At 42.2% G+C, this 26,534-nt stretch overlaps 2 protein-coding genes across 7 annotated transcripts in view; both read left to right on the top strand.

Moving 5' to 3' along the window:
• FAM149A (family with sequence similarity 149 member A) overlaps window positions 1-4,140 on the top strand; it is a 30,079-nt gene extending 25,939 nt beyond the window's left edge. For 3 of the 4 annotated variants that reach the window (XM_032468771.1, XM_032468774.1, XM_032468773.1), the window contains exons 12-14: window positions 566-694; window positions 781-859; window positions 3,810-4,140. In XM_032468771.1, the coding sequence (XP_032324662.1) occupies window positions 566-694; window positions 781-859; window positions 3,810-3,883 (282 nt within the window). In that variant the 3' untranslated portion in view covers window positions 3,884-4,140. Of the gene's footprint in view, window positions 1-522; window positions 695-780; window positions 860-3,809 lie in introns of those variants that run through there. The other variant, XR_004315466.1, reaches the window with a different exon arrangement.
• Window positions 4,141-5,454: 1,314 nt separating this feature from the next.
• LOC102512100 (cytochrome P450 4V2) lies at window positions 5,455-26,342 on the top strand. 3 transcript variants are annotated; one of them, XM_032468767.1, is made up of 13 exons: window positions 5,485-5,594; window positions 8,651-8,694; window positions 9,309-9,417; window positions 11,982-12,094; window positions 13,513-13,598; window positions 14,360-14,550; window positions 14,942-15,011; window positions 16,341-16,467; window positions 18,655-18,840; window positions 21,468-21,570; window positions 22,436-22,570; window positions 22,664-22,843; window positions 24,027-26,342. In XM_032468767.1, the coding sequence occupies exons 3-13, from the start codon at window positions 9,309-9,311 to the stop codon at window positions 24,197-24,199; spliced, it is 1,473 nt and encodes a 490-aa protein (XP_032324658.1). In that variant the 5' UTR covers window positions 5,485-5,594; window positions 8,651-8,694; the 3' UTR covers window positions 24,200-26,342. The 3 variants fall into 3 exon arrangements, with proteins under 3 accessions (XP_032324659.1, XP_032324658.1, XP_032324657.1); XM_032468768.1 differs by lacking the exon at window positions 8,651-8,694 and having other exon boundaries at window positions 5,455-5,594; XM_032468766.1 differs by lacking the exons at window positions 5,485-5,594; window positions 8,651-8,694 and having other exon boundaries at window positions 8,702-9,417.
• Window positions 26,343-26,534: the final 192 nt, after the last annotated feature.

The following is a 26,534-nucleotide window of genomic DNA, read 5'->3' as shown; positions in this document are numbered from 1 at the left end:
GAGCATGAAAGTTAGGTCAGGAGACAGGGAGATCTGTGTTGGAATCCTTCATCTCCCTGAGCCTTAATTTTCTCATTTATAAAAGAGCAATAATGACTGCTCCCTCAAAAAATTGTTACAAGGATTAAATGAATTTACAAATGTCCAGATAACACCTGGCATAGATTACGAGCACAGTGTTACGAGCTCTCGTTTTTACAGGTAACCTTCACCATGTTCACTGCAGTGTAGAGGCAGTGTGTTCTTTGCCTGAGCTCAGCTCAGCCAAGCAGACGCCAAAGGTCTAGGGGAGGTGTGCTGCTCGCAGGAAGCACAACCAGATGCCCCCAGATTTACAGGGACAGCTCCCTTCACTCTGATACAAGTAACTGTATCTGTTTTATAAAACAGGGAAGGATCTCAGCTGCAGGGAACATAAAGGCTTAGCGATCTCTAAATGAAAGTTTTCAAATAAGCAAGTGAGCAAATGAATAAACGAGTGAGTGATGGAAGCATGTATAGATTTTCTTTTGTCTTTTTAAGGAGTGCACTTATTTTAAACAAGAACATATTGTCCTTCATTTAGTTCAGAGGAAAGCATCCACAAAACCGTGTGTTAAGTGCGGTTCCTGACAGTGTAGAAGGAACCCCTCTTCGAGAAAGATCTCTGACTGTGGAGCAGTTTTCAAGGCCCAGCACAACCCATACATTTTGGGTAGGTTCTCTGTTAACCGTAACTTTCATTTTTAAAAATATCTGAAACAATAAAACTCATGCCTCATTTTATTTTTCTTCCGACAGTCAGATACACCTAGAAAAGGTTCACTGACACTGATGGAATTCGCTGGTCACACATGGACCGGTCAAGGCTTTTTGACAGGTCAGTGTCCTCCGTAAACAAATAAATGATATAATATGTGAAGATTCAAGTTTTGGAAAGAGAAATTAAAGATTACCTATCTTGATAGGACCATTTTGATCACTGTAAGAGGAAATTCCAAATGTTTGTAGTCAATGGCCATACCTCAGAATCGCATTCAAGAGCAAAACTTCAAAGGCAAGCACTTCTCTGCTGCTGGTCATGTTAAAAAAAAAAAAAAATCAGCTGAGTAAATTTGAAGATCTAACTGGTTGTGTTAAATGATTCACGAATCGAGCAACATCTCATCTGGCAAAGAGAGAGATTCTCTGAGGGGTTATGGGACATGCAAGGCTTTTATATCTTATAGTAAGGAGGGTGGGACAAGGAAAGGAAGTCATTAGCAAGGAAGAAGTGAAAGTTCATTGGAGGAGAGTAAAAGTCAAGTGATGATGGCTTCTCATTGGCTGGCTTGTTGCTGGGCAGGAAGGAAGTCTTCCTTCCTTCTGCTGGGATAGGAATGTAGTTGCACTTCCTGTCTGGGAGTGCACCGTAGTCACCAACTGTTGGGGACAGTTACTGATGTCCTCCTGTTGGGGTAATTGAAGGCGAATGGTAGGTAGAGTGTGAGAACTCCCTCTACAGGCCTTCCTGACTCCAATTCTGGTTGAGATTTCCTTTTCTGAATTTTCACAGTCTTAAAGGAGAAATGCCCAAATCTACTTAATAACTTAGGGCCTCACCCTCAAACAAAAAATAAAATGCTGTCTTAATGAGTCTTACAAGAAGTCAATGTATCTCTCCACTATAGAGTTTCCATCCTTTTTTTTTTCCTGGTGCCACTAACTTTAATTTCCTTATTTTAATAATATACCATCAGTGATAGGTCTGACATTAGATTTTTTTTCTTCTAGTTATGTATTGTTTTTATTTTTTTTTAATGGAAGTGTAGTTGATTTACAATGTTAGTTTCAGGTATACAGCAAAGCAATTCAGTTATACATATACATACATATATTTTTTTCAAATTCTCTTCCATTATTATGACATTGAATATAGTTTCCTGTCGTATACAGTAGGTCTTTGTTGCTTATTTATTTTATATATAATAATGTGTATCTTTTAATCCCAAACTCCTAGCAACAATGTGGAAGCTAAAACTGACATTTTTATGTAAAGCTTTTCTATCCTTTGGTTTATAATAAACTTTGGAAATCCATGTTTTTCTTCTAAATGAAACTCTAATTTCAGATTCTCTTTGAAGATCTAATTATAAAAATGCTTCATAAAAATAATACAAATAGTCTAATTATTTTATAATGTAGAGTTTTAGATAATACTTCGTCTCAGCTAGTATGCTATTTAAAGGATAAGTTTCTAGACTGAATTCAGGCCAATGATGTTTTAATTCTCAAAACTGTCACCACCATTTTTGGTCAAGGAGGCAGCATCTCCTTGTCATGAGGTATGCCACTGTGGAAGCAAGTGCCTGGTTTCCATTCTGACTCTACCAGCTGGGCAGTCTTAGGAGAGCCTCGACTCTGTAGGCTTCAGTTTCTTCTTTATAATAGACTGGGTGGAAAAAATAATTATTGGGGAAATGTATGGAAAGGAACAAGTTAGATGCCAGGTGTACACTGTTTGCTCAAAAATTATGAACCATTTGTATTGTCAATAATCTGAAATGTTGAGGATGATTTGCTGTTTTAAGGGAAATACTTAACATATTATCATCCTAAAATAAACCTAGTGTAATTCAAGCAGTGGGACAACACAGGCTTAGCGCGGTTTACACCAGCCCTTCTGTGGTTCTGTAGCGTAGTGATGTCGAAGATTCTTTATTCCTCTGAGGTTTTTCTCCTCAGCTGCTGTGCCTTTGGTTTGCTTTTTCCTTTGTACTTCCCTAGCAGTGTTTGCTGTCGTTTTCAATGACGATAGTTCTTCCTGTAGAAGACAGCCCTGGTGTGTGAGAGAGAGGAGAGTGAAGGCTGATGAGTCCGAGTCTGTGGATGGGCCGTAGACAGTGGTGCTGAAGGCAGGGACCCCAGGAGTTTGATGAGCTCAGTCCTGGGGATGCTGACTGCAGCATGCTACATGGAGGTGTCTGAGAGTCTGCTGGGCGCACCGGAGCAGAGGTTAGGAGAGGAAACTCAGCTCTGAATTTGTTTTAAACTTGAACTCTTCATTTTTTCACCAAATACTAAGTCAGTGCATTCTTTTATCAGTAACTTTATGACCACCATTATTACTGCTGGTCAGAGGCCACTTTCATTTCTACAGACGTGACCGAGGTACACAGGAGAGATGTTGCTGTAGGTCTAAGGGTTTATTTTCTTTCTCTCTGACAAGCAGGCAGGGAGTCTCTTTCTTAAGCTTTGCTTCCAGGTCAGAAAGCAGCAGGGGCTATACCTTATCAACATCTGTTCTGTAGCAGAAAAAAAAGAAAGACGGGAGGCAGAGGAGCCAAGAGTGGGCAGGAGTTACGCCATGACTTCTGCCGGTGGGAAGTAGTGGGGCTGCCCCGGCCCCCCGTGCAACCTCCTGGGCCTCAGGGCTCCACCTCTGGGTAGAAGGTCCTTGCAAACCCACCAGCTCTGGGAGAACACATGGCTGGGATGGAGGCTCAGAGCAGGGAGGGGTGCCCATCTTTCTTCTCAGCACCCAAAATGGCAGTGTTTGCATGACTGTTTCCTGACTTGTGTAAAAGTGACATTAAAATAATTTTTTTTCTTTTTATAAAATATTATCTGCATGGACTATACAACACAGTCCTTTTGAGAACTAAAATTTTTTTTAACTTACAAAAAATTTTTTTTGCAGGGGGGCAGTAATTAGGTTTATTTATTTATTTTTGGAGGAGGTACGGGGGGCTGAACCCAGGACCTTGTGTATGCTAAGCATGCGCCCCACCGCTTGAGCGATACCCTTCCCCTTTTTAACATTTTAATGAAAATTTTGCTTTGTGTTTCAGGTTCACCGTATCTGCCTAAATCTTTCCAGAGGACAACTTTGACCTTAAGAAAGAGATTCCAAGTGGCCTCTTGATATGACTTCACCAGAGCTACAACGCTGGCTGGAGCGTTCAAAGCCTCAGCACACCGTTTATCACTTGAAAAATGGAAGAACAAGTATTATGTTATGTATCTGTCTGACCGGCTGAGATGTTGGACTCCTGAGAGAAATGCAGGCGAACAACTGAATCTGGAACACTTTGCATTGTAAAGAGAATACAAGTCAAACTCACCAACCTTCTTCTTTACCGGAATCATTCCAATAAAGATTCTCTTAAGCTTTGCTGGAAAGAATCTAGCGTGTGTTTATAATCCATCCTTCATCAGTTACCTGTAGACACACACATACTTCGCTCACATTCACACACTACTGAGCACATGAAAGTATATTGTCTAGGAATATGTCATTTTTATCTAGGAATCTGTATAAAACCTTTATATCTTGACATATATTTTTTTGTCTCATTCTATGAATAATTCCCTCAAAATCCCAGTCGCTGGTAGCTGTCACTCCCTCCTTCAGGAAACGGCAGTGATCTTTGGCGCAACGTGCCAGTCTGACTGAGAGTCAGAGCGCCCTCGTCCTTGGGCTAACGGTCTCACACCTTTTAAAAAAGCCCTTCAGTCATGAACCTCTCTGAGTAACGTCAGTGGCTGAGGGTCTCAGGTCAATTTTGTTTCACTAGTTTTCATGTTCTAATTCGGGCAGTTTATTTAAAACTATCCCACATTTATTGATTTTCTAAAAGCTGAATATAAACGTCATTGAAACATATGACATATGGTTTCATTTCTGTTGTTCACAACGGAAGTGCTCGTCCACCAGAGGGAGAGCTTTGCTGAATCATCTTTCTCATGCCATCACAGTCTGACCTCTGCTCAAATGTCATCTCTGCAGGAAGCCTGCCTGGATCTTTCTGTCTAAACAGCAGCTCTCTCCACCCTCTGTCCTCTAGCCCTGTTTTATTTTCCTCCAGAGCATGTGTCCCGACCTGACATTAATGTAGAAAGTGGAACAGAGAAGGCACAGGAGCAGTGATCCATTGGAGGCACACCTCTAGGGTCTCTCCCTCCTCCTCCTCCCCCTCCCCCAACCTACCATTGTTTTCCATTATAGTGACTTAAATTCTTAGACTCATTTTGATATTCTCAGATCTCAAATGGCCATAATTTTCTTCTTTTCTATCAGCTAATTATACCAATCTAGCTTTCATTAACACTGGAGAGATTAGAAAAAAAAAAAAAAAAAGAATTCTAGACAGAGGCAAAAACACACAAGCCTAACACAGGAGCGTACCCGGAGGTCTGAAGAGCCATGGATGGAATTAGCACAGGGGTAAAGAATAAGCGTGAGATCAGCAAGTAATAGGAGCTGAGGGATTAAGAGCCCTTTTGGCCTGGGAAGTTCGTAAATTATCTGCAACAGGAAGTCGCTGGGGAGTTCTGAGAACAGTGATGTAATCTGGGAGATGCTGTTTCAGATCAGGTGATTGTGGTGCAGTTGGTGAGAAGTCAAGGGACTTAAGACATGTTTCAAATTTGAGCCAAGAGGATTTGCTATTGGATTGGATGTGGGGTGTGACAAAAAGTGATTCAGAATTGACTCCAAGGCTTTGGTGTGTCACTTGGAAAGATGATGTGGTCATTTACTGAGGGTGGAGGGAATTCAGGGGGAGCAGACTTGGAAGCACGTTGGGACAGGTGTGCCTGAGGCGCCTACGAGATGCCTACGCGGAGCTGTCGAGGTACTTGGCTATCAGCACCTGCGTGTTAGAGAGAGGTGCCGAATGGGGGTGTAAGTTTGGCAATGGGGTGTGAAGAGAAGCTAGCAAGCAGGCAGAAAGAATGACTGGTGAGGGAGAATAAAAATCAAGAGAATGTGGATGTGGACTCCTCAAAGTCAAATGGAGGGGAAAGTTTTGCAAAGAAATGATAAGGACTCCAATAGGTTAAATGCTGTTAATTGTAAGTCAATTTAGATAAGGTCTGCAGAATGACTTAAAGATTTAGCTGTACAGAAGATACTGGTGATCTTGACAAGATCCGTGCTAGTGGAACGGACAAGGCAAAAGTCCAACTGCAGAGGGTTCAGGGGAGAAGCAGAGGAGAGGAACTGAAGACAAGAGGAATTTGCACTGATGGTTTGATGGGTGTGAGTATATAGCTGACATAGTTCTGTGTCCAGCCAGAATTTATTTTTATAATCTAAACTAAATATCTTCTTCAAATTGGGAATCATTCCAAGTGACATAAAGTTTAAGAAAATCTAAGTGTTAACTTACACAAAGCCTTTCTGTAGCTTATAACACGTCTGGCCCATGACTTTAAATTTCAAAAGCACTTATTTCAAGCTGGGGAGCGTAGCAAGCAAAGATCTTCCAAGCGGGAAGGTTTTCATCCTTTACTGTAGAATGAATCTTCAGAAGAGGAAGTAAGAACATGCCTTTCTACTCAGTTGGATTAGTCCTGGGAAGCTGACAATCAAATGGTCAAATGGAGATAGATTATCTTCTCCTTGGCAATGCCCTTTGTCCTACACTGAGCATCATTACGTTTTTGCTGGACGCTCTAAGGTGCAGCACTGTGTACTTTGCTGCCAGGAGAGAAGGAGGGTGCCATGTATTTCTTGCAGGCCAGGTTGTCGGAGTGATTTCGTCTGAAATTCCAATATTCCAATATCCCAGGCAGTATGAGAAGCGTCCCACTGGTGACAAGGAGACCAGTGGACAAGATGAACAAAGGGACAGGCTTTTATTTTGTTGACCCTTTAAAAAAGACTCTCCAGTGCCCTCTTCTCCACCCACAAATTGCCTTCAAAATAAAGATAAAACATCTAAGTCTGGTGATCAAGGGCTACAGAAGCTTGCTCCATGCCACCCAACAACATTCTCTTACTCTGGTCTCTGTGAGCCACCCTGTGCCCCAAGCAGGGGTCTCCACACTGCCTCCTGAGCCCATCAGAACCTTCCCTGACTTGGAGCATTTCTTTGCTTTGTTGGAGCACTGTTTGCTGTTGCCGGGCGCACTCACCGCCGCCCCGCCCCCACTCCACTTCTCCAGGGCAGCAGTTGTATGTTGTAGTCCTTGTTTTGTCCGCAGAGATGAGCAGAGTCAGATATACAGAAATCCTGTACTTTTATAGCCATAACTGACCTTATAGCTCAGTCTCAACCCTTTAGAGAGAAGGTAATGAAAGCCCCGGAGATAAACACTTAAAGGTACTACAGAAATATATTTTTTTAAAGTCTTAAAGTAATTAAACAACATAGAAGTGAATAACATAAAAATGTAAGTTTTTCTTCTCCATTCCCACACCATAAAGTTGGTCAGTATTTTTCTTTCTGGATATTAGTCTCCCTGTAGAGGAAAAAAGAAAACTTCTCCCAAAGAGGGCATTACATTTTATACTCTGTTCTGCAACTTGTTTTATTATTATTTTTTCACTTACTATTTCACGGACATCTTTCTGTGTCAGCATATATAGACGATCTGAAAAAAAAAATCAGCTGGAGAAAAGTCTGAGACATGTTTTTCTCTACAACGAAGAGGCTCAGCAGGTGGCTGTGGGCAAACTATACAGTAAACAAAATAAAAACACAGAGAGCATTGCTCAGTGTTTCATTTTCCTTAACACTTTTCCTATAGCTTAGGGACCCGCTGCCAGAAGAGGTGTCCCTCTTTGTAAGGGACAGCCCCTTTGTAAGAAGGATCAAGTGTAGACGAAAGAACCAGAGTCAAGAATGGGTACCTCTGCCTGGAGAAAAGAGAGAAACTGGTAGGGAACACAGCCCCTGGGCAGAACTGGGGCAGCCTTCTCACTGCCTTTACCGTTTCCTTCTGCAGGCTCAGTGGTTTGTTCTTTCTGGGAGTTCTCCATAACTACTCCTCTATCAAACCCTCCTGTCCCGGCATCGCTTATCCACCTTGCCGACTAAAAATCCCTCGTCATCTATCTCTGCTTGGATTAAATCACGAGCCGCTGCAGCTTCTCACCTTTGACACTCCCTGAAAGGAGTTCAGGGTGGAGATCAGGAATCAGGCAATCTATGTTCTAGGGAAAGCTTACAGAACAGGCCTTCAGATAGCTAGATATTTTCAGGAGGTTTTATGAGCCCTAATTCTTGGATATCCTCATATCTAGAAAAGCACTAAAATCATTTTTGCTGACCTTTGCTCCTCCTGACTAGCAGCAAGCGTCAGCCTAAATGTGTGCTTGACTGCATGGAACCCCCTTCACTAAAATCGTATATAATACTGACTCTCCCCTCCCCCACTTTGGAGCAGGTATTCAGAGCTGCCTGAAATGCTGTCTCCTAGGCTGCACTCCTTATTTCGCCCCAAATAAAACTTCACTCACAGCTCTCACGTTGTGTGATTTTATTTCAGTCTACAACCTGTTTCAGAGATTTCGACCTCCATCCTCTCCTATCTACCCCTATCTTCTCTTGGGTGCTGGCTTTTCTTGGTCCCGAAAATATTTTGTAAAATATTTAGATCACAACAGCCTTACAACCTTGCTCTCTCTTGTCGCAATCAGCCATTCGATGCCCTTAAGGTCGTGCCCCTAAGGCTACTCTAGATCAAAGTAGGTAGCTGCCCAGAGTGAACCTGATGCGTAAGCCAGGATGCTACCCACCTCCGAGCAGGCAGGCAGGCAGCCAGTCCCAGCAGAGTGGACCACAGCCCCACGTGCAAGGAAGCGAGGTTAGGTACCCAGCGGGGGAAAAAAATGAGCTCCAAAGACTGAGTTTCTAACCAAATGCTTCTTTATTTCAATTTTAAAACATCCTGCTCAACCCAGCCCGAACGGTCCCGCTCCCAGCAGCGGGGACGTAGAACTCAAAGGTAAGCGAACTCTGGCCCCAGGGCGCCTCTCCATCACTAAGCTGCATTCAATTCACCTTCATTATCCTTCCACTCCGCCCACCTACGTGCCTTTATTTACATCAGCACAGCCTAAGGAGCGATGAGGTCGTTTTCCGGACTTTCGTTTCCGCTTGAAGCAGGGGTCGGTGCTCACTGCGTAGGCTGTGGCCGTGCTGGGTGACAACCCCCGCGGTGCTCTGTCGCGGAGCCTCGGAGGCTCCAACCCTGTGCAGAGGGCCGGGGCGATCCTCGCTTCAGGGAGGCCAGGCCTGTGCCCACCCCCGGCCGCAGGGGGAAGTGAGCGGGCCTGGCGCCACCTCCTCCGGCTCCCCCAGCGCCCGGCGCCCTGCCGCCCGCCGCTCGCGTCGGCCCCGGCCCGGAGCTCCTCCCAGGGCCGGAGCACTTGAACTCCCGGGGCCGGACGGCGCCGGCCGCGCGCGCACCCCGCCCCTCAGCCTCAGCCCTCGCGCGACGCGGCGGCCGGCGCGATGCTGGCGCTGTGGATGCTGGGCTTCGGGCAGAAGCTGCTGCTCTGGGGCGGCTTGTGCGCCGTCTCCCTGGCGGGCGTCACCCTCACCCTGAACCTCCTGCAGATGGTGACGAGCTACGCGTGGAAGTGGCAGCAGCTGCGTGCCCTCCCGACTTTGGAGGGCGCCTACCCCTTGCTGGGACACGCGCTGATGGTAAAGCCGGACGCAAGAGGTAAGGGACGGCGCCCAGGCCGGCCGTGTCCCCCCCCCCCCCTCCCGAGGGCTGGGGGCCCCCGGGCCGCGCCGCCCCGCCGGCCCCCTCGCAGCGCGGACACCGGTACTTGAGGTGCGGCCGCAGGGAGAGCGGAGAATCTGTCACCCGCTAGACGAGGGAGTCTCAGTTCCACCCCGCTCCGCTGTGACCCCGGACAAAATTGCTAGTGCCCCTTCTTCCAAACGAACTTTTTCTGTATGTGCAGCATCAGATTGCAGTAATTCTAAATTTTTGTTCTGCTTTTTCGCTTCTTCTTTTCCCACCTCCTAGCGGCTCCGGTCTCAAAACACCGCTGCCTCTGCGTCTGTCTTGGCTGTTAAAGCCTTGAGGGCAGAAACTTTAAGCGGGGCTTAAAAGGGTCTCTCTCTTTCCAACAAGGGGCTTGTGATTCCCTTGAGGCCTTTCCCCAAGCCTTCACAAGACTTGACCACAACTTTGATTCCTTTAATATTTTAGCTCTTTTAAGGAGGTTACATGATAACAAAACTCATGGCCAGGCCTTCTTGCAAACTCACACAGCAAGTTTCAGAAACTCTTATTTATGAGTGAATTTTTAAAACTGAAATCATCTTTTTGAAGAGATAGTTTTATACTATCTTTGTTGATGGAAAGAGAATCATTTTAAGTTAGAAAGCTCTCAAAAGTATCTGGTATTTGCAGCCCCCCCATTGGGGAGGGTGAATTTGACGAGAGCGGGTTATTTTCCTGGGTGTATACATGAAGATGGCCAGAGCTGAAAGGATTTGCCCAACAGGACATATTTTAAAATGAGCCCAGGACCAGACCCCAGTGCACCCTCAGATTCATTGTTTACTAGTAGTTTTACAGGCTAAACATTGAACTCCGAAGCTTGAGGGATTCATTCTTTTCCACTTCTGTTTCACCAAAGAAAAATAATACTGTCATTTTAACCTCACAAGAATACAATGAAGCTTCATGGGAGAGTGTTTACCAAAATATTGAATGTATTTTGGGGCAGAAGAAATCCAAGTAAATTTTTTTCACCAGCCAAACATCAATGTGACTAACGTCACAAGTGATTCAACAACACATTGGATATATGAAAACCGCATTTGCAAAAAAATCATCTTGGCTAATACTAAAAGCAGAGACAACCTCCCCTTCTGCCCTAAGGCTTTAGAGTATTAAAGATAATTATGTAGAAATATAGACTCTCCCATGCCCCCCCAAACTACTTCCAGCATCTTCATTCTCATTTCTGGACCTGTAATAGGACTGACTACAAAATGTCCCTGCCTAATCCCTGTATTGTCCTCAAGGCTGCTCAGTAATTCTTTTTAGTTCATTGACTCTGATATTCACCATGACAGCTCTTCTACAATTTTTTTGGTCACATTTCTAAACCCAGTCCCACCACATGGACTGTTAAGTTGCAAACACTTTTTTTCAGCATTAGAGAAAAGACAGTCACAAGCCAATTATTTATGTATCTGTGTGTATGTGCTCGTCCCCTACAAACAAAGTATTTTTTAAAATCTTCCCCCAGCTTACTTCTTGCTCTTCAGCTTCAAAAAAATAAAACTCCCATATTCTTTTCAAAGGTTTAGATCTGCAGAAAAGTTGCAAAATAGTACAGAGTTCGTTTATGCCCTCTACCCAGCTTTCGCTCATGGTGATATCTTACATAATTAGTATGATTATCGAAAGTAGAAAACTGACATTTGTGTAATATGATGAACAAAACTACAGCCCTTGTTTGAGTTTCACAACTTTTCCCGGCAATATCCTTGTCCTGTTTAAGGACCCAGTCCAAGATCTCGGGTAGTGCTTTGATGTTGAGTTCCCCTTTGTTAGTCTTTTCTAATCTGTGATCATTTCTGAGATTTTTTCATGTCTGGAATGGCCTGGACACTTCTGTTGAGTACTGGTCAGGTGTTTTGTAGGCTGTTTCTCAGCTTAGGCTTGTCTGCAGTTTTCTCATGATTAGAAGTATCAGAGAAGACTCCCCAGGGAAATCACATTTAAGACAATACTTGAAGAAAAGGTAGGTGTTTTAGACAAAAAGCAGTAAGGATGGAGTTTCCCATAAAGAGGAGAGAGACTTTCCAGGCCCTGAGACCTTTGAGAAGTCGAAGGATTTGTGGGACAGGAGCGTTTCTCAAGAGTGGAAGGGAAGCGTCCACCAGGGCTGGAGAGGGAGGGCAGGTTTTTCTTCTCACAGAAGGGCAGCATCAAACCTGGCCTGGAGAAAGGTGGGAGCCCAGGGTCCTTGGGAAATTCACGTGGTGAGGCTCATCGTGAACGTGTCTGACGTCTGGCATTTCACAGCTAGCCAGTTTGTTTCACAGGTATTAGAAATGTTATCCTGTTCATAATTCAATTAAATTATCCTCATTATTAAATCATTTAATAGGGGCCATGTGGTTTAGTTTTAAGATATGAGAGCCCTGGGAGATATTAAGTGACTTGCCTAAAGTTAAAAAAAAAAAAAAAGATACAATAAGGAACTTATTCCAAAATTCTTATCTCAATTGATTTTAAGATTAAATGTTTTCTCCCAGATTTTTTTCAGCAAATAATTGAGTGCACTGAAGAATACCGAAACCTGCCACTCCTGACGCTCTGGCTTGGGCCTGTACCTCTGGTGGCCATTTATAATGCAGAGAATGTGGAGGTGTGTAAGTGGCCAAGGTGATCAATATTCCACTGTGTATCAGAAGGCGTGAGAAGCTCATTAGAACAGACATAGTAGCTGTGTCTTTGTATCTAATTGAATTCAGTACATTGAGCATTCCATTAAATATTTTAGACTCTGTAGCTGTCAGCGAATGCTTTTCAGATGCAGTCTGAATCCTCAAGAGAAGAGCATCTCTAGGTGTCTGTACACATTTATCACATCCCAATATATTTGTTTTCCCTTTTTTTTTTTTTTAAGTCTGAAGAAGGATATTGACTAATAGAACCATGAATAGATTGTTCTACAAGGTGGGCACATGCTTTCTGCCAGGCACTGTTTTAAGATTCTAAAAATATAAGATTAATAAAATATGACTATTTCCCTCTAGTTTTTCAGCCTCATACTATATCCATTATACATTTTTTTTATTCCAAATTAATTTTCCTAAAAGAGAATGCTAATCTGATAATGAGAGGGCAGATATCGTTCATCGGTGCTATTGAAGTTACTCCTCAAAAAAGACTGTATACCCTTTACTTATTATTAAGACACTGGAGAGATTATTTTGTGGTTTGAGGAGAACAGGATTTGGATCAGGGAGTAAAAATGGGATAAACAGAGCTTCCCTTCATGGAACAAAATTAGACAGAAGTTCCTAGGGATCCGCGCTAGGGTATGTCTGTCTATTATTGTGGTGAAAATGTTGGCGTTTCTCTTATATCAACTCTAGCATCCTGGTTCAGAGCAGATAATGAGAGGATCAGGCCTAGGATTTCAGCCACTGCTGACTTGTAGAAGCAGATTTGGTGGATGTGAGTAGAGATCTGTCCAGAGTCGGGGACTCAAGTAAGAAGCTTGGGCAGCATTTTGGGCTTAATCCTAAATGTTCATTCTTTCGACTTCACCCTGACTCCACATGACCTGATCGTACCCATGGCTTCCAACGTTACTCACATGTTGGAGACACTCAAATGTGTACCTCTAGCTCAAGTATTTATCCTGAGCTTCACAGCTGCTTTCGGACTGTGGCAACTTGACTGTCTCCAAGGCAACATACTTGAAAATGAACTTGTGATTTCCATCTCCCTAGGTGTGCTCACCCTCCAGTTTCACCTGCCTTTCCCCCGCTCCCCTCAATAAATGAAGCTACTTGGTTCCCAGTTCATAGCAAGTACCAGGGAATCATCATGGGCAGTTTCTTTTCTTTCAACTCCATTTAGTCCTCAAGACTGAATGAAAGTTTTATGTTGAGAACTCTAACTGAATTTCTTTGAAGCACAAGAAGGAAAATGAATCAAAGAGAAATAACGGTTATGAAATGTTGCTTTAAAAAGTAGTTGTGTTCTAGCCGGGGATTCTTATAATTGAGATCATTTTGATGTCTGTATCTCTAACTATTGTTTTCTCTTTCTAAGGTAATTTTAACTAGTTCAAAGCACATCGACAAATCCTCTATGTACAAATTCCTAGAACCGTGGCTTGGCCTAGGACTTCTTACAAGGTATGTCAGTGGAAATTTGTAAAGCGCTGTCTTGTGGGAACTGTTACTTCCATGGGTAACTTGTTATTTCAGGAATTGACACAAGGTAGTAAGACTGTGCTATCAGGAAGTGTGGGAGAAGCTGGAAGGAAAAGTCCAGCTAACAATGGGCCTTTGACAGACAGGAGTCCAGGGTGATGGTACTCTCCAGTCACTGCGTTCAATAATGGTAATGCCCAGTCTTCCAAGAAGAATGAGGAGGTAGTGAGGTATGAATGGAGTAAAGCAAAGGCGACTTTGGAGCAGGGAAATTGTGAAAATCCAATGACAAAAGCAGTCGGCCCCAGAGAAATATATCGAGCACAGTAACTTCAGTCCTCGAGCTGCATCCAGAAATGGGTCTCCATCCGTGACTCTTGTGGGCACTTTGGAGAATTGAAAGACCAGAGAGATTAAACCATGGAGCAGGTGGATCTCTGAGGACTAAGGCACTGATAGAGCGGAGAAAAAAATTTTAATTTTTAGAACCTCAGAACTGAGAAATTGAGAAAAATTCTGAAATGTTTCCATTTTTAATGAGTACCCTCTTATACATGTCATATAGAACAGTATCCAAAGTATCCACATTCTATGCCTATTCATGAGACTTTGTCATTCTGACCAAAGCATTTGAGAATCTGTAGAATAGGCTATTTCTGGAGAATTTGGTGACTTGACTATATTTATATTTTATTTGTTTCAGATGTTGCTTTTTTATTTGTAACCATGTATTGTATTTCTAGTACTGGCAACAAGTGGCGCTCTAGGAGAAAGATGTTAACACCTACTTTCCATTTTGCAATTCTGGAAGATTTCTTAGATGTCATGAATGAACAAGCAAATATTTTGGTTAATAAACTTGAAAAACACGTTAACCAAGAAGCATTTAACTGCTTTTTTTACATCACTCTTTGTGCCTTAGATATAATCTGTGGTAAGTCTCATTGATTTGTTTTTAAAGTTAGGCGGTAAAGATAAAATGGCTCAAATCGGAGATAACAGTTCGCTGGGGGAAGGCGAATGAGGGGACCAGGAAGGACGCTGGGGTCTTCTGGGTGGTCCTGCTGCTAAATTAGCCACTTGGACTCCAGAGCCATTCACAGGACTTTGAACCGAGCAGTCACAGAGCCAACGTGCCTGGAAGGTCAGAGGGAAGGAAGGGCAGGAACTGGGATAAGAGAAGAGGGCAAAGAGCGATTCTAAAGTACATCGGACAGAATGGGACATGGCTTTTTTCAGGTGCCTTTTTTCAAGGGTCTGCCATGGGGAAATGTACACAAGAGATGCGCATGAACTGAATGGTTGCTTCTCACTGTGTTTTACAGAAACAGCCATGGGGAAGAATATTGGTGCTCAAAGTAACGGTGATTCCGAGTATGTTCGAGCAGTTTATAGGTAAATAAAGTCCTCTTGATTGTTTCTAAAATTATTATTGATTAGAGCTTTAAAAAAATTATTGCTAATAATTTCTGTCTGTAGTGTATCTTTTTCATCATTTCAAAGTGAAACATTATACTAAAAATTAACCTCATCATTTTAAGCATGTATTCCGACAGCAGAGGAATCGTTGTGTAAGTTATGGCCTATCCAGATTATGCAGTGATTTTAAATGACTATTTTATAATTATCAAGAGATTACATTATGATGTTCAGTGATAAAAGAAAGATATACAAACAATTTTTTTGGTAGTTTGATTACCACTGGGTATAAGAAATTATTCACAGAAAAAAGCTAGAAGACACTACACTAAAATGTTAGCTGTGGGCACTGTTGTTTTGTAAGTGTTGTTCTCTTTCTGATTGTGTTTTGTTTTTGTTGTGACTCATTCTCCTTTCCTGTATTTCTGTTCTGAGTATGTAGTATTTTTTAATTGAAATAATCAACTCTACTTTTAAAATTGCTTGTGACTATTCAGCTATTAAGAGGCAGGGCCAGGATTTGACTTGATGTATCCCATCTTTAAGTCCACTGCTCATCTCACATCATTTTAATAAATAGTGAGCATCTATTAGTCACTGCACAACATACTGACTAGTTGTGTAGGAGCACACAGAACAGACGGAATAGCAGGGGAGACAGGTGTTACAGCAGATGAATATAAACTTACAGATTAGAATAATTGCTTGGAAAGAAAAGATCAAATTGATATGAGAGGAAAACGGGGATACGTTTAACAGACTGAGTGGCCAGGAAAGGTGTCTTCTGGAGACTTGGCCTCAGAGCTGGTGGTGAAGATGGAGATGGTGTCGAGGTCTTTCTGCTTTGCACTGGAAATGATGAGGGCGGCGCTCGGGAGAGCAGTGTGGCCGATGGACTTCTCCGTGGGAGAGGGCAACCTGTTGTTTCCTGGCACTCCAGACGAGTGATCAAGCAAATGAGTGGACATTAAAAAGAGGCAGGTTTCGTGCCAACCTATGGTACAAGAGCCACAGGCAGCCCGGGAAGGTCAAGAACTCTCCCTGGAGAAACAGAAGCAGAGATCAGCTGGCCATCTACTAAGGATGTGTTATAAAGGATTCTTCATTCCTAAAATTCCATTAAATTTTTAAGCTTCACTAGATATGTAACAACCCATGTATTCGTGGTTCAGCATAAAGCTTGGCGCTTTTAGCAGCCCTTCAGACTAATCACCCTCATTCCTGCGTATCACCCGGCATCAAATAGGTGCTCAAGAAATACACATTTTCAATGTATCAGCTGATGTAATTTTATCCTGTTTATAGGATGAGTGACTCGATACATCAGAGAATGAAGACACCCTGGCTCTGGCTTGACTTTTTGTTCTGTATGTTTAAAGAAGGGCGGGAGCAAAAAAGGAGCCTAAAGATCCTACATAATTTTACCAACAGTGTAAGTCCTTGTTTTTTTGTTGTTTTTTTAACATTGTGGTAAAATATATGCAACATAAAATTTACCATTCTAGCCATTTTAAATGTACAATTCAGTGCCGTTAAGTGCACTCACCTTGTTGTGCAACCATCCCCACCTCCATTTCCAGGTCTCTTCTAAGTCCATGATTGTTATGTTTTGTTAACATAACCTGTGAAGGACCCTGGAGTCTGCATCACATAAAATAAAAGTTGAATTGGGGGGAGGGTATAGCTCAAATGGTGGAGAGCACGCATCAAGCCCTGGGTTCAATCCCCAGTACTTCTGCCAAAAAAAAAAAAAAAAAAAAAACCCTAATGATAAATAGACAATGACCTTCCCCCCAAAAAATTTTTTTAAAAAATACATAAAAGCTGAAGAATAATGGGAAAAAGTAGCCAGCATGAGTACATTTTGATGATATATTCACCAAATATTAATTAAACACTTGTTAGGTGCCAAGCACTGTACCAAGCGTTAGAAACATTGTAATAAGTAAGACCTCTAGTAGAGGAGCTTGTCTATTTAAAAAAATTACAAAATGTGATATGAACTATAAACATTTGTTAACAAACAGGGTGCTAGTAAAAGAAAGAAGAGACAAAGAGCTGTGTTACAAGAGCCTTCTTGAAAATGTTTGGATTAGGCAGTCATTTTCAAAGGCAAAGGGCATTTATAGCTGTATCTCAACTTGGAAAAGATTAAAATTAACTAGATACTACGAGTTTTACTCCCAATTCAAAAATAACAAGGAGATGGTGATATCATTTTAGACACAGGATGTCAGTCGTGTGTTAAAAATGTGTTTTTAACAAAGCAATATTTAATTTAAAATATACATTAAATTATGATTTAAGTGCACTGATAAAAGTGCCAGGTTAAATATATTCTCCCTTTGCTGTAGACTTTGGTTTAAAATATAATGGAAGTGCTTCCTGACGGCGAGGTACAGCCGATCACCAACAGATCCTGGGGCACCAAGTCAGGAGATGTCAGGTGAATGAGACGTTGGGTTGAGTTGGCCACGGGGGAGGAGAGAGTAATCTCCATGGCTGGGCAGTAGGAGAATGACCGACAGTTTGTATTTTATAACTATAATCACATTTTTCCTCAAATTACATGCATTGACATCAATATCAATAATGAATGAATTGCAACTTGGATGGACAATATTATTCCTTTAATAAATATTGAAAATTGCACACTGAGTGCCAGGCACCTGGGGTTCCACCAAGAATGAAAGGAGATATGTTTTTCTGTCCTCAAAGCACTCAGGGTCTATTCATTCAAACCACTCACTAGCAGGTTTGGTCAACTGCCTGATAGGAGAAGAAAGCTGAAATGTATAACCAAATTAAGTTTATGGGCTTTAATTCTTTTATTCATTCAAGAAAGATTGAACGAACATTCTTCAAATGCCAGGCAGTGTTCTAGAGGTTGGAATTAAGTCAACGAGCAAAGACAAATCTGCTGCCACATGGATGGCATGTTGGAGTTGTGTACTAGATTATAGAGCAAATATAATGCGGTATCAGGTGGTGAGTGAAATGGAAAAAAATAAAGTAGGGTTAGGAAGACGGTGAATGCCAGGGACCAGGTAGCAGTGATCAGGGAAGGTCTTTCTGACAGTCTGAAAAAGTGCCAAGACCTTAAAGGCGGGAGGGAGCCAGCCATGCTGGCATCTGAAGAAGGAATTCCAGGCAAAAGGAACGGCCACGCACGTAGTGTGAACTGACTGATCAACCCGCTGTTTCTTTTCTCCAGCACAACCTGTAATTAGAGTGATCTATAATTAGTCTATTGCATAATGACTGCGTTCTCTCCACCACCTAAACTTTTTCTCATTAGCTCATTCCAATCTCTAGGGCACCATTTAGTGGACTACACACCCTGTTGCCGAGTTGGAGATGGCAAAAATAACACTTGCGTGTTCTGAATTTGTCTGACATGAAATTTGTTTCCAAAAGGCTTATCCAAAAATGCCCTGAAGTGTTAACAAGAAGCTTTACTATATTTTCATGAGAGCCTCAGTTATTGTTGAGTTAGACAGAAGAGGAAAAGTTTAGGGGAAAAAATCAGTTAAAGAAGCTAGTATATTTTCAGAGGAAAATGCATTATGAGGCTACAACAAATTCCAAACAAAAGCATGCGATTGTTTAAATCACACAGGTCATCACTGAACGGGCCAACGAAATGAAGAGAGATGAAGAGGGTAAATGGGATGACAAGGACTTTCCGACGCGCAAAAATAAATGCAGGGCTTTTCTTGACTTGCTTTTAAATGTGACGGACGATGAAGGAAACAAGCTAAGTCATGAAGAAATTCGAGAAGAAGTTGACACCTTTATGTTTGAGGTATTTTCTATTGTCATGTTATTTTCTGGGTATTTTTAAACCAATTCCCTTTTTTTTTTTTTTTAATCTTTATCATATAACTGAGGAAGAGTCATTATAATTAGAAATGAGAAAATATCAGAGCTTGGTTAAGCACCAGATCAACTTCCTTCTTCAGAAAAAGCTTTTGACTCATGATGGGGACAGCAGCACACACATCGTTTTCTCAAGAAAACCTGAAACCCGTCAGACTTTTCCAAACAGAACAACAGCCAGAAATTGCTGTCAGTTCCCTATAGTGCTTCATGCTTTTTAAAAAGTCTCTGAAACCCACAAGTCTGTCCCCGGACTGTCTCCTTCCCGAAGGTCTAGCAAAGGAGCGCTTGGCTCCTGCTGGGAGCTGCCCTAACTGAAGACCACAGTAAGGCGCTCTCATAGAGAGTTTAACTAGTTTGTGATTCTAAAGGGATTTCTGGTCTTCAAATCACGGGAAAAAAGGGTACAGTTTTTACAAAAACTAACTCTAGCATTAAATGTTACAAAGAGTGAATCTCTCAGTGTGTGGATTGCCGAATAAAGATGAAGAAGTGGTTTTCAAAAGCACCACGTGGTAATCTGGAAGTGGAGGAAAGCAGTGGGTGGTGTCAGCTGCTCTGCCTGCAGCCATGTGGGTTCGGTGCCCGGGGCACAGCGGAGGAAGGCCAGCTGGGTCAGGGGTCCCTAGACCGAGTTCTCATTCTGGCTCCATGCTCACTAGCTGTATGAGATGGTGCCAGCCATCCTGGATCTTTGTCACACTTCCCCTGCGTCTAAAATAGAGAGATGGACTAGATCAGTGGTTTTTAACATCTTTTTTTAAGCAGAGCATTTTATTGAAAAGAAGTTTTATGCAGAAAATGGACATCTACATTAGCTAAAAAAATGGAGAGGTGTTAAGCATGTGGGCTCTGGGGCCAAATCCCAGCTCTAACCTGTCCTAGAGGTGGGACCTCGGGCACCTCCTCCAGGCTTTCTGGGCTCCGGTGTCCTCACTGTTACAGCATGGGCCTCACAGAATAGTTATGACGATTAGATTAATGACTTCTTAAAGTGCACTGAGACTCGTGCCTGGCACACGGGAAGCGTGACACTGGCTATTAGTATTCGATGTTGAAGTGGAGATCCTGTCTCACATCTCCAGCCTGCACGCACATGCACACATCCCCATGTGCACACACACTCAAATCCACGCATACACACACGTGCATGTGCACACACATCCTTCTCCCAGAAGGATGAAACCTCTCACCTTCACGAAAACAGCCAGACTAATGATCTCTTTCTTCCAGCTCCAGCATTCCTTGAAATTCTACTTTTCCTTTTCCCCGTCAAATAGGAGGCATACCACGTGTGACTGTCATCTCGTGACCCCCTCCTCGAGGCAGAGGCAGGCTGTCCCCGCCATGCCTTTCGTGCCCAGGTGCCAGACCCTCCATATGAAGGTTGCTGCCCGGCCCTGTCCCCGCACTGTGCGTCTGCAAACTTTGTACTTTATGCTTTGCTTCATCCTGTGTTCTTCGGCTATCAGACCGATTGAAACAGGAAGTTCAGCAGACTTCTCTGACACATTTGGATCAGGCGTCCGCTTATAAATTCAAGGGAAGTTATTAAAAACTATTTAGCAAGAGCACTTCCTTCTGTGACTCTGGTAAACAACTGAGTGAAATGGCCAGATCTTTGGAGTTCAGAGTAGTTTCGGTAAATACACAGCAAGCATGAGAAGAGGCAACAGCACACCCATATCAGAGACTCATCAAATATATACATTTTTAAAAATTGCAGAATAAGCCTCAAACCATCTTAGGAGCTGTTTTATGAAACAAATGCTTTGGAGATTTCTAGCCAAAGAAAAATGAAAACCATCGCTTGTGTCACACAGGGAAAATGGAAAAGTGAGGTCTTCCATAGAGGAGATAATTTGTTTTCTCTCTAGTTCCCCTAAAAGCCTTATTCATAGAGCTATAATAGTATTTTTGATTTTCTAAGTATATTTTTTTTCTGAAGAACTCATGTAAATGTAAAAACTGTTTTTGGTCTGTTAACATTGAAAATGTGAATAGCTGTATCAAGGAGTTCATGGAGTTTCTCTGATGAAGAATGGAGTTAGTTTCTGCAGAGTACTTAGTATTTTGCCTAAAAGCTCAGGAAGTGTTGCATGAGGTTTATTTATCAACTTCTTGAGGATGTTACTCAGAACACACGCACACTGCCTGGTGTCCAGCATCGACAGGTAAAGCCTACCTTACAGATGCTAGAAGTAGATCTGGAAAGTTGGCCCATGAAAGTCCGACATTTTTTCCCTTAAAAAGAGTCTAGAGCACCCAGTCCCCTTGGAATGCCCCCTTATGAGCACAGCCCAGCCACTTCTCACTACGTACGCATCTCTGTACAGTGTTGAAACGTCTCTTTAAGCACGAACCTCCCCTTTGAAGGGACTGTTTTATTTGCTTGTTGGTTTCTCACCAAGGTGCAATCCTGTACCCAGTTAATTTGTTATGTTTGAAGCCACAGTGCAGCTGTCAAATCCAGAGACAGTTCAAAATAGTTCTCTCTCCTAATCCTCTCAGTGCAACTCTGCTGGTAAGTCATTTTTTCCTTAACATTTGTAGGGCCACGACACAACCGCAGCTGCAGTAAACTGGTCCTTATATCTACTGGGTTCTTATCCAGAAGTCCAGAAAAAAGTGGACAATGAACTGGAGGAAATATTTGGTATGTTTGGCCCCCTCACTAGTTACACTGTGGGTATCACGTCCACCAGAGCAAATGCTGTTCTTGCTCATTAAGAATGTGCAGTAGGCCCTGTTCCACATAAGCCGGAAGGCTCCCACATGGGATCCCCTCCCGTACCGGTCTTCTTAGCGAGGCCTTACCCATCACTTACAGAGTACAGGTATCTGCTCATTGCCTGGCATGTGACTGCCCTGGGGTGGATGCTCGGGAGGCCCAGATAAATGTGACTGTCTGAGGTCCCGCTGCGTAACAGAGGAAGCAGACATATGTACGTAAAGCATCGAGTCATGGCTGTGTGCTTGAGTGATGTGAAGAAGGTGCTGTTTGGGAGCAGAGAGGAGCAGGTGACATTAGTTCGAGGGGTCCAGGAAAACTGCTTCATACAGCGTTGCATATGGCCACAGATGAGTGAAAAGGTGTGTAAAGCTGATGGGATGTGAATTTCTATTACACAACCAGTAATACGCAGGTGAACAGTCCTAGACGCTGTCAGTAGTGATGTCATCCGAGTCCCAGCACCTGGAAGGAACCCTGTCCCATTAATCAGCCACTCCACTCCCCTTTCCCCACACCCCTGGCAACCGCAACTTTGCTGTCTGTCTCTAAGGATTTACTACCTGTTCGGAGTACTTCCTACAAATGGGATCTCACCAATTGTGACCTCTGGTGTCTGGTTTCTTTTACCAAACATGTCTCATTTTATTTTGATTATGGGTAATAGGAATCCTCCTTTAGCCATAGGTTTTTAACATTCAGTGTTTTGATGAGTGTATTCGCTGACGTCCCATCCTCCAAGCTCAGATAATTCTCTGATTGCTTATCCCATGCATTTACTTAAAACCAGGGAAGTCTGATCGTCCTGCTACCTTGGAAGACCTGAAGAAACTTAAATACCTGGAATGTGTTATTAAGGAGAGCCTTCGCCTTTTCCCTCCTGTTCCCTTCTTTGCCCGTAATCTGAATGAAGACTGTGACGTTGGTAAGAATTCTGTTGTTTGAATAGTAGGGACAGCAGATTATTTTAATGTCTGTCTTGCCCCATCCTCATGGCTTATTTTCTACTTCCTGACAGGGGGTTACAAAATTGTGAAAGGCTCTCAAGTAATCATCGTGCCCTACGCACTGCACAGAGATCCAAGATACTTCCCTGATCCTGAGGAATTCGTGCCAGAACGGTTCTTGCCCGAGAACTCGAAAGGACGCCATTCATACGCATACGTGCCCTTCTCTGCTGGACCCCGCAACTGTATAGGTTTGTATCCATCAGAACAGGTGTGACCTTTCAGGCTCACAAAAATTTCTTGAGATGTGGTGTCCCACATGCAACAATCTTTTAAAAAACTGGCTCCCTTTTCCCTCCACTTTACTATACGTGATTATTTTAAAATACGGCTGTCATAAAGTGTGTTCATTTGCGAGAGCAGCTATAATAAAGTACCACACTGGGTGGCTGAGACCACAGGAACTTAAATTCTCCCAATTCTGGAGGCTCAAGGTCCAAGATCAAGGTGTGAGCTGGACTGCTTTCTTTGGAAACCTCTCCTTAGCTTGTCAATGGTCTTCTCCCTGTGCCTCCACGTGGTCTCTCCTGTGTGTGTGTCTCTGTCCTAAACTCTTCTTTTCATAGGGACACCAGTCAGATTGGGTTAGGACCCACCCATAAGACCTTATTTTCATTTAATTACCTGTTGAAAGGTCCTATCTCCAAATACAGTCATACTGTGAGGTACTGAAGTTTAGCACTTCAGTGGATGAATTTGAGGGAGACACAATTTAGCCCATAACACAAAGCCTCATCAGCGTCAAGGCAGAGTTTGAAAATGTTGTAGCTTTTGGATTGAAACAGAATATATGTCATATGGTAGACAACTTATTTATAACGGTTACATTGAGCCTCATTTCTGTGTGTGTTACTTTTCAGAATTGCATTTTGCAAAACCAAACCACAAAATGCTTACCACAGGGCCAGCTGAAGTGCTTAAACAAAATGAAGGCACATCACCATGCGTTATAAACACTCTTGGCTTTAGAATCTCTAGCATTTTATCATTTATGCAAATGCAGGTATTTGTAAAATCAGGCCAGGTTTAAATGGATGAACCCGAAGCTGATTTAGTGATTCTATAGTAAATTAAAGACCCAAATAAGAAAGCATTCTGGAGTAGCGATTCTCATGCTTGAATAGCCCAGGATCCACCTGGGATTTTGCAAAACTACAAATACCTGGCCCACCCCAGCTACTCAGACGCACTGGATGGGAGCAGGTCAGGGCACTCACGATTCTTCATTTTTAACAAGCATCTGAAGTGATTTTTGATTCTCTCGGGGATCATTGTGAAAACATAAAACTGCTTGCTTCCTCTAATAGAAGTTGTGGTTTCTCACATTTGAGATATATCCATCATTAAAATGTTGGTGTTTACATTAATTTGAAGGTCAAAAGTTTGCCATCATGGAAGAAAAGACCATTCTTTCTTGCATTCTGAGGCATTTTTGGGTAGAATCCAACCAAAAGAGAGAAGAACTTGGTCTGGCAGGAGAGCTGATTCTTCGTCCAAGTAATGGAATCTGGGTCAAGTTGAAGAGGAGGAACACAGATGAATCCTAACTGTGTAATTGCATTGAACTGTGCTCTTATCATAAAAAGGGTCTTTCTTTGAAGGAAACTTTCCATTTACAATTTGTAGGTCGTGAATTCAATACTCTCAATCCCTTGACCTAATTTTTTCTTGTTCCTACTTACCTTGGGGTCAAGTCTACCAAAGAGAGTTTTATACTCTCTTCACCACCAGAGCTCTTACCCCTGGTCTTGATCCCATAACTAGAGTCTACTGATGACTGTACCCAAATACTTGCATAACAAACTTCCCAACAGAGGCATCCACAGGCCAAGTCAGTTTCAACCAACAGACCCAAAGGGTATAATCTAATTGAAGTTCCAGAATACTTTTAAGGTATTCTTGTTGACTTGGGAATACACATATGCATGTGTATATATACATTTAACTTGAAAAGGGTGAATAGTTTAGCGTTTAGACTTAAGGAGCTTAATTTTTAAATATTATATCAGTGGCATCAGTTATGAGAAGAATAATTGTTATGGTACCTTTCAGATTTTATCACCTACAGTAGATCATTGGACTATGTACTTACATACTTACAGACTTCTTTCATTCCTCAGAGCATCACAATTACCTTTCTATATCATTTGTTATTGGGAGAGGTTCCTGTTGGTAATCTCCAGCCCCTCACTGTGTCTCAGGGAGTTGATGAACGAACGGCTTTTGGAGCTGGAAGGAGCTTAGAGCATCGGGCTCTATCTGTGAGTTCTGCATCCTCAGATTCAAGCAACTGCTGATTGAAAATAGTAAAAAAAAAAAAAAAAAAAAAATCCAGAAAGCTCCAAAAAGCAAAACTATTTACATAGCATTACATTGTATTTACAACTATTTACATAGCAGTTACACTGCATTACGTATTGTAAGTAATCTAGAGGTGATTTAAGGTCTGTGGTTGGATGTGCCTATCCATATGCAAACACTTCGCCATTTTATGTAAGGGACTTGAGCATCCATGGATTTTTGGATCCATGGAGGGTCCTAGATCCAATCCCTTGCGGATACCAAGGGATGACTGTACTACTGCACTCCCTTTTATTAGAAGGAAGGGAATGAAATGAAAGGAAAGGCAAATTTCTGCCGAAAGCCATGCCACTAGTGGGTGACAGGGCTGGAAACAGAGGTCTTTACTCTAAGTCTCTCCACTCCCAATATGATGACATGTCTACAACACGCTCTTGCTTAATGGAACTCAGGTCTACAACTAGATGTGTCATTAAAACACAGACCTTCTGCCTCTGATTTTGGAATAATTCTTCTAAAATTCTTCCATCGTTAAAGGAAAAGAGAAGCCATCCATCTATTTTAAGTAACCCAGGAATATCTCCCTTAGTTTGGCGTTAGACTTCCAGTAAATTCAGTCCTCCAGGATATACCTGTGAAACTAATAATTAACACCCATTCCCTGAATTTTAATGCTACAGACGATAACTCTACTCTCTCAGTCAGTACCTCTAAAAAACTTCTTTTAATAAATAATTTTAATAAAATTGTTTCTTTAATTTTTCCAAGGTGATAGCTGATATAAACAACAAATTAAGAGGATAGAATAAGTATTCTTCAATGGATATCAAAGAAAGGGGTTATGAAACCAAAGCCATTTGGGAAGCACTGCAGGCTGGGGCAATGAGGACAGGGGCAGCATCTCTACCCACTTTAATATCCCAGAAAGCCCAGTGTAGACAAGCCAGTCCCTAAGCTGATGAGAGACCAAGGAAATATACAATGGGAAAAGGCTCCCATCCCATTGGGAACTGTGTTATCTAGGAAGTGGACATATGTAGAAAATCTTGTTCCCAGATGACTTTGGATAATTAGACTTTTATTTGTGGAAATCAGCCTTGTTTCTCAATTTTTTGCACTTACATTTAAACCTTGGTTTTGTTTTTTTTTCTAAAGTGACTCTACATTAGATGTGAAATTAAATGTAAAGTAAAACATTGCTAAATGTTACCTTTCGGCCTAAAAATCTTCATTTAGCCCCAGAATAATCTGTTATTCATATTTTAATTGGAAATTCTCTGAAACACTGTCAGAGTTGGAATTGAGAAATTATGTCATCATTTGCAGAATGGAAATGCAGGTGCAGATTTTTTTTAAATAAAAGGATGATCAAATATGTGTTCCTATCACCATTACCTTGTCTTACTCCTTCTTGAAAGAGGTATCTCCAGAAAGATAAATCACATTTCAAACGTGGGTGCTACGAATTGATGTCAGTCTGAAACATGGATAACTTTAAAAGATAAGTTAGTGGGTGACTGACTCACAATGTAATAAAAGAAGCAGCACTTCTGAGCTGATGTCATCAGTATTACTCGGACT

The sequence above is a fragment of the Camelus ferus genome, chromosome 26 (assembly GCF_009834535.1).
Source record: "Camelus ferus isolate YT-003-E chromosome 26, BCGSAC_Cfer_1.0, whole genome shotgun sequence".
NCBI lineage: Eukaryota > Metazoa > Chordata > Mammalia > Artiodactyla > Camelidae > Camelus > Camelus ferus.
The sequence above is the reverse complement of the archived record's forward strand: the minus strand, read 5'-3'. Positions and strand labels throughout refer to the sequence as shown.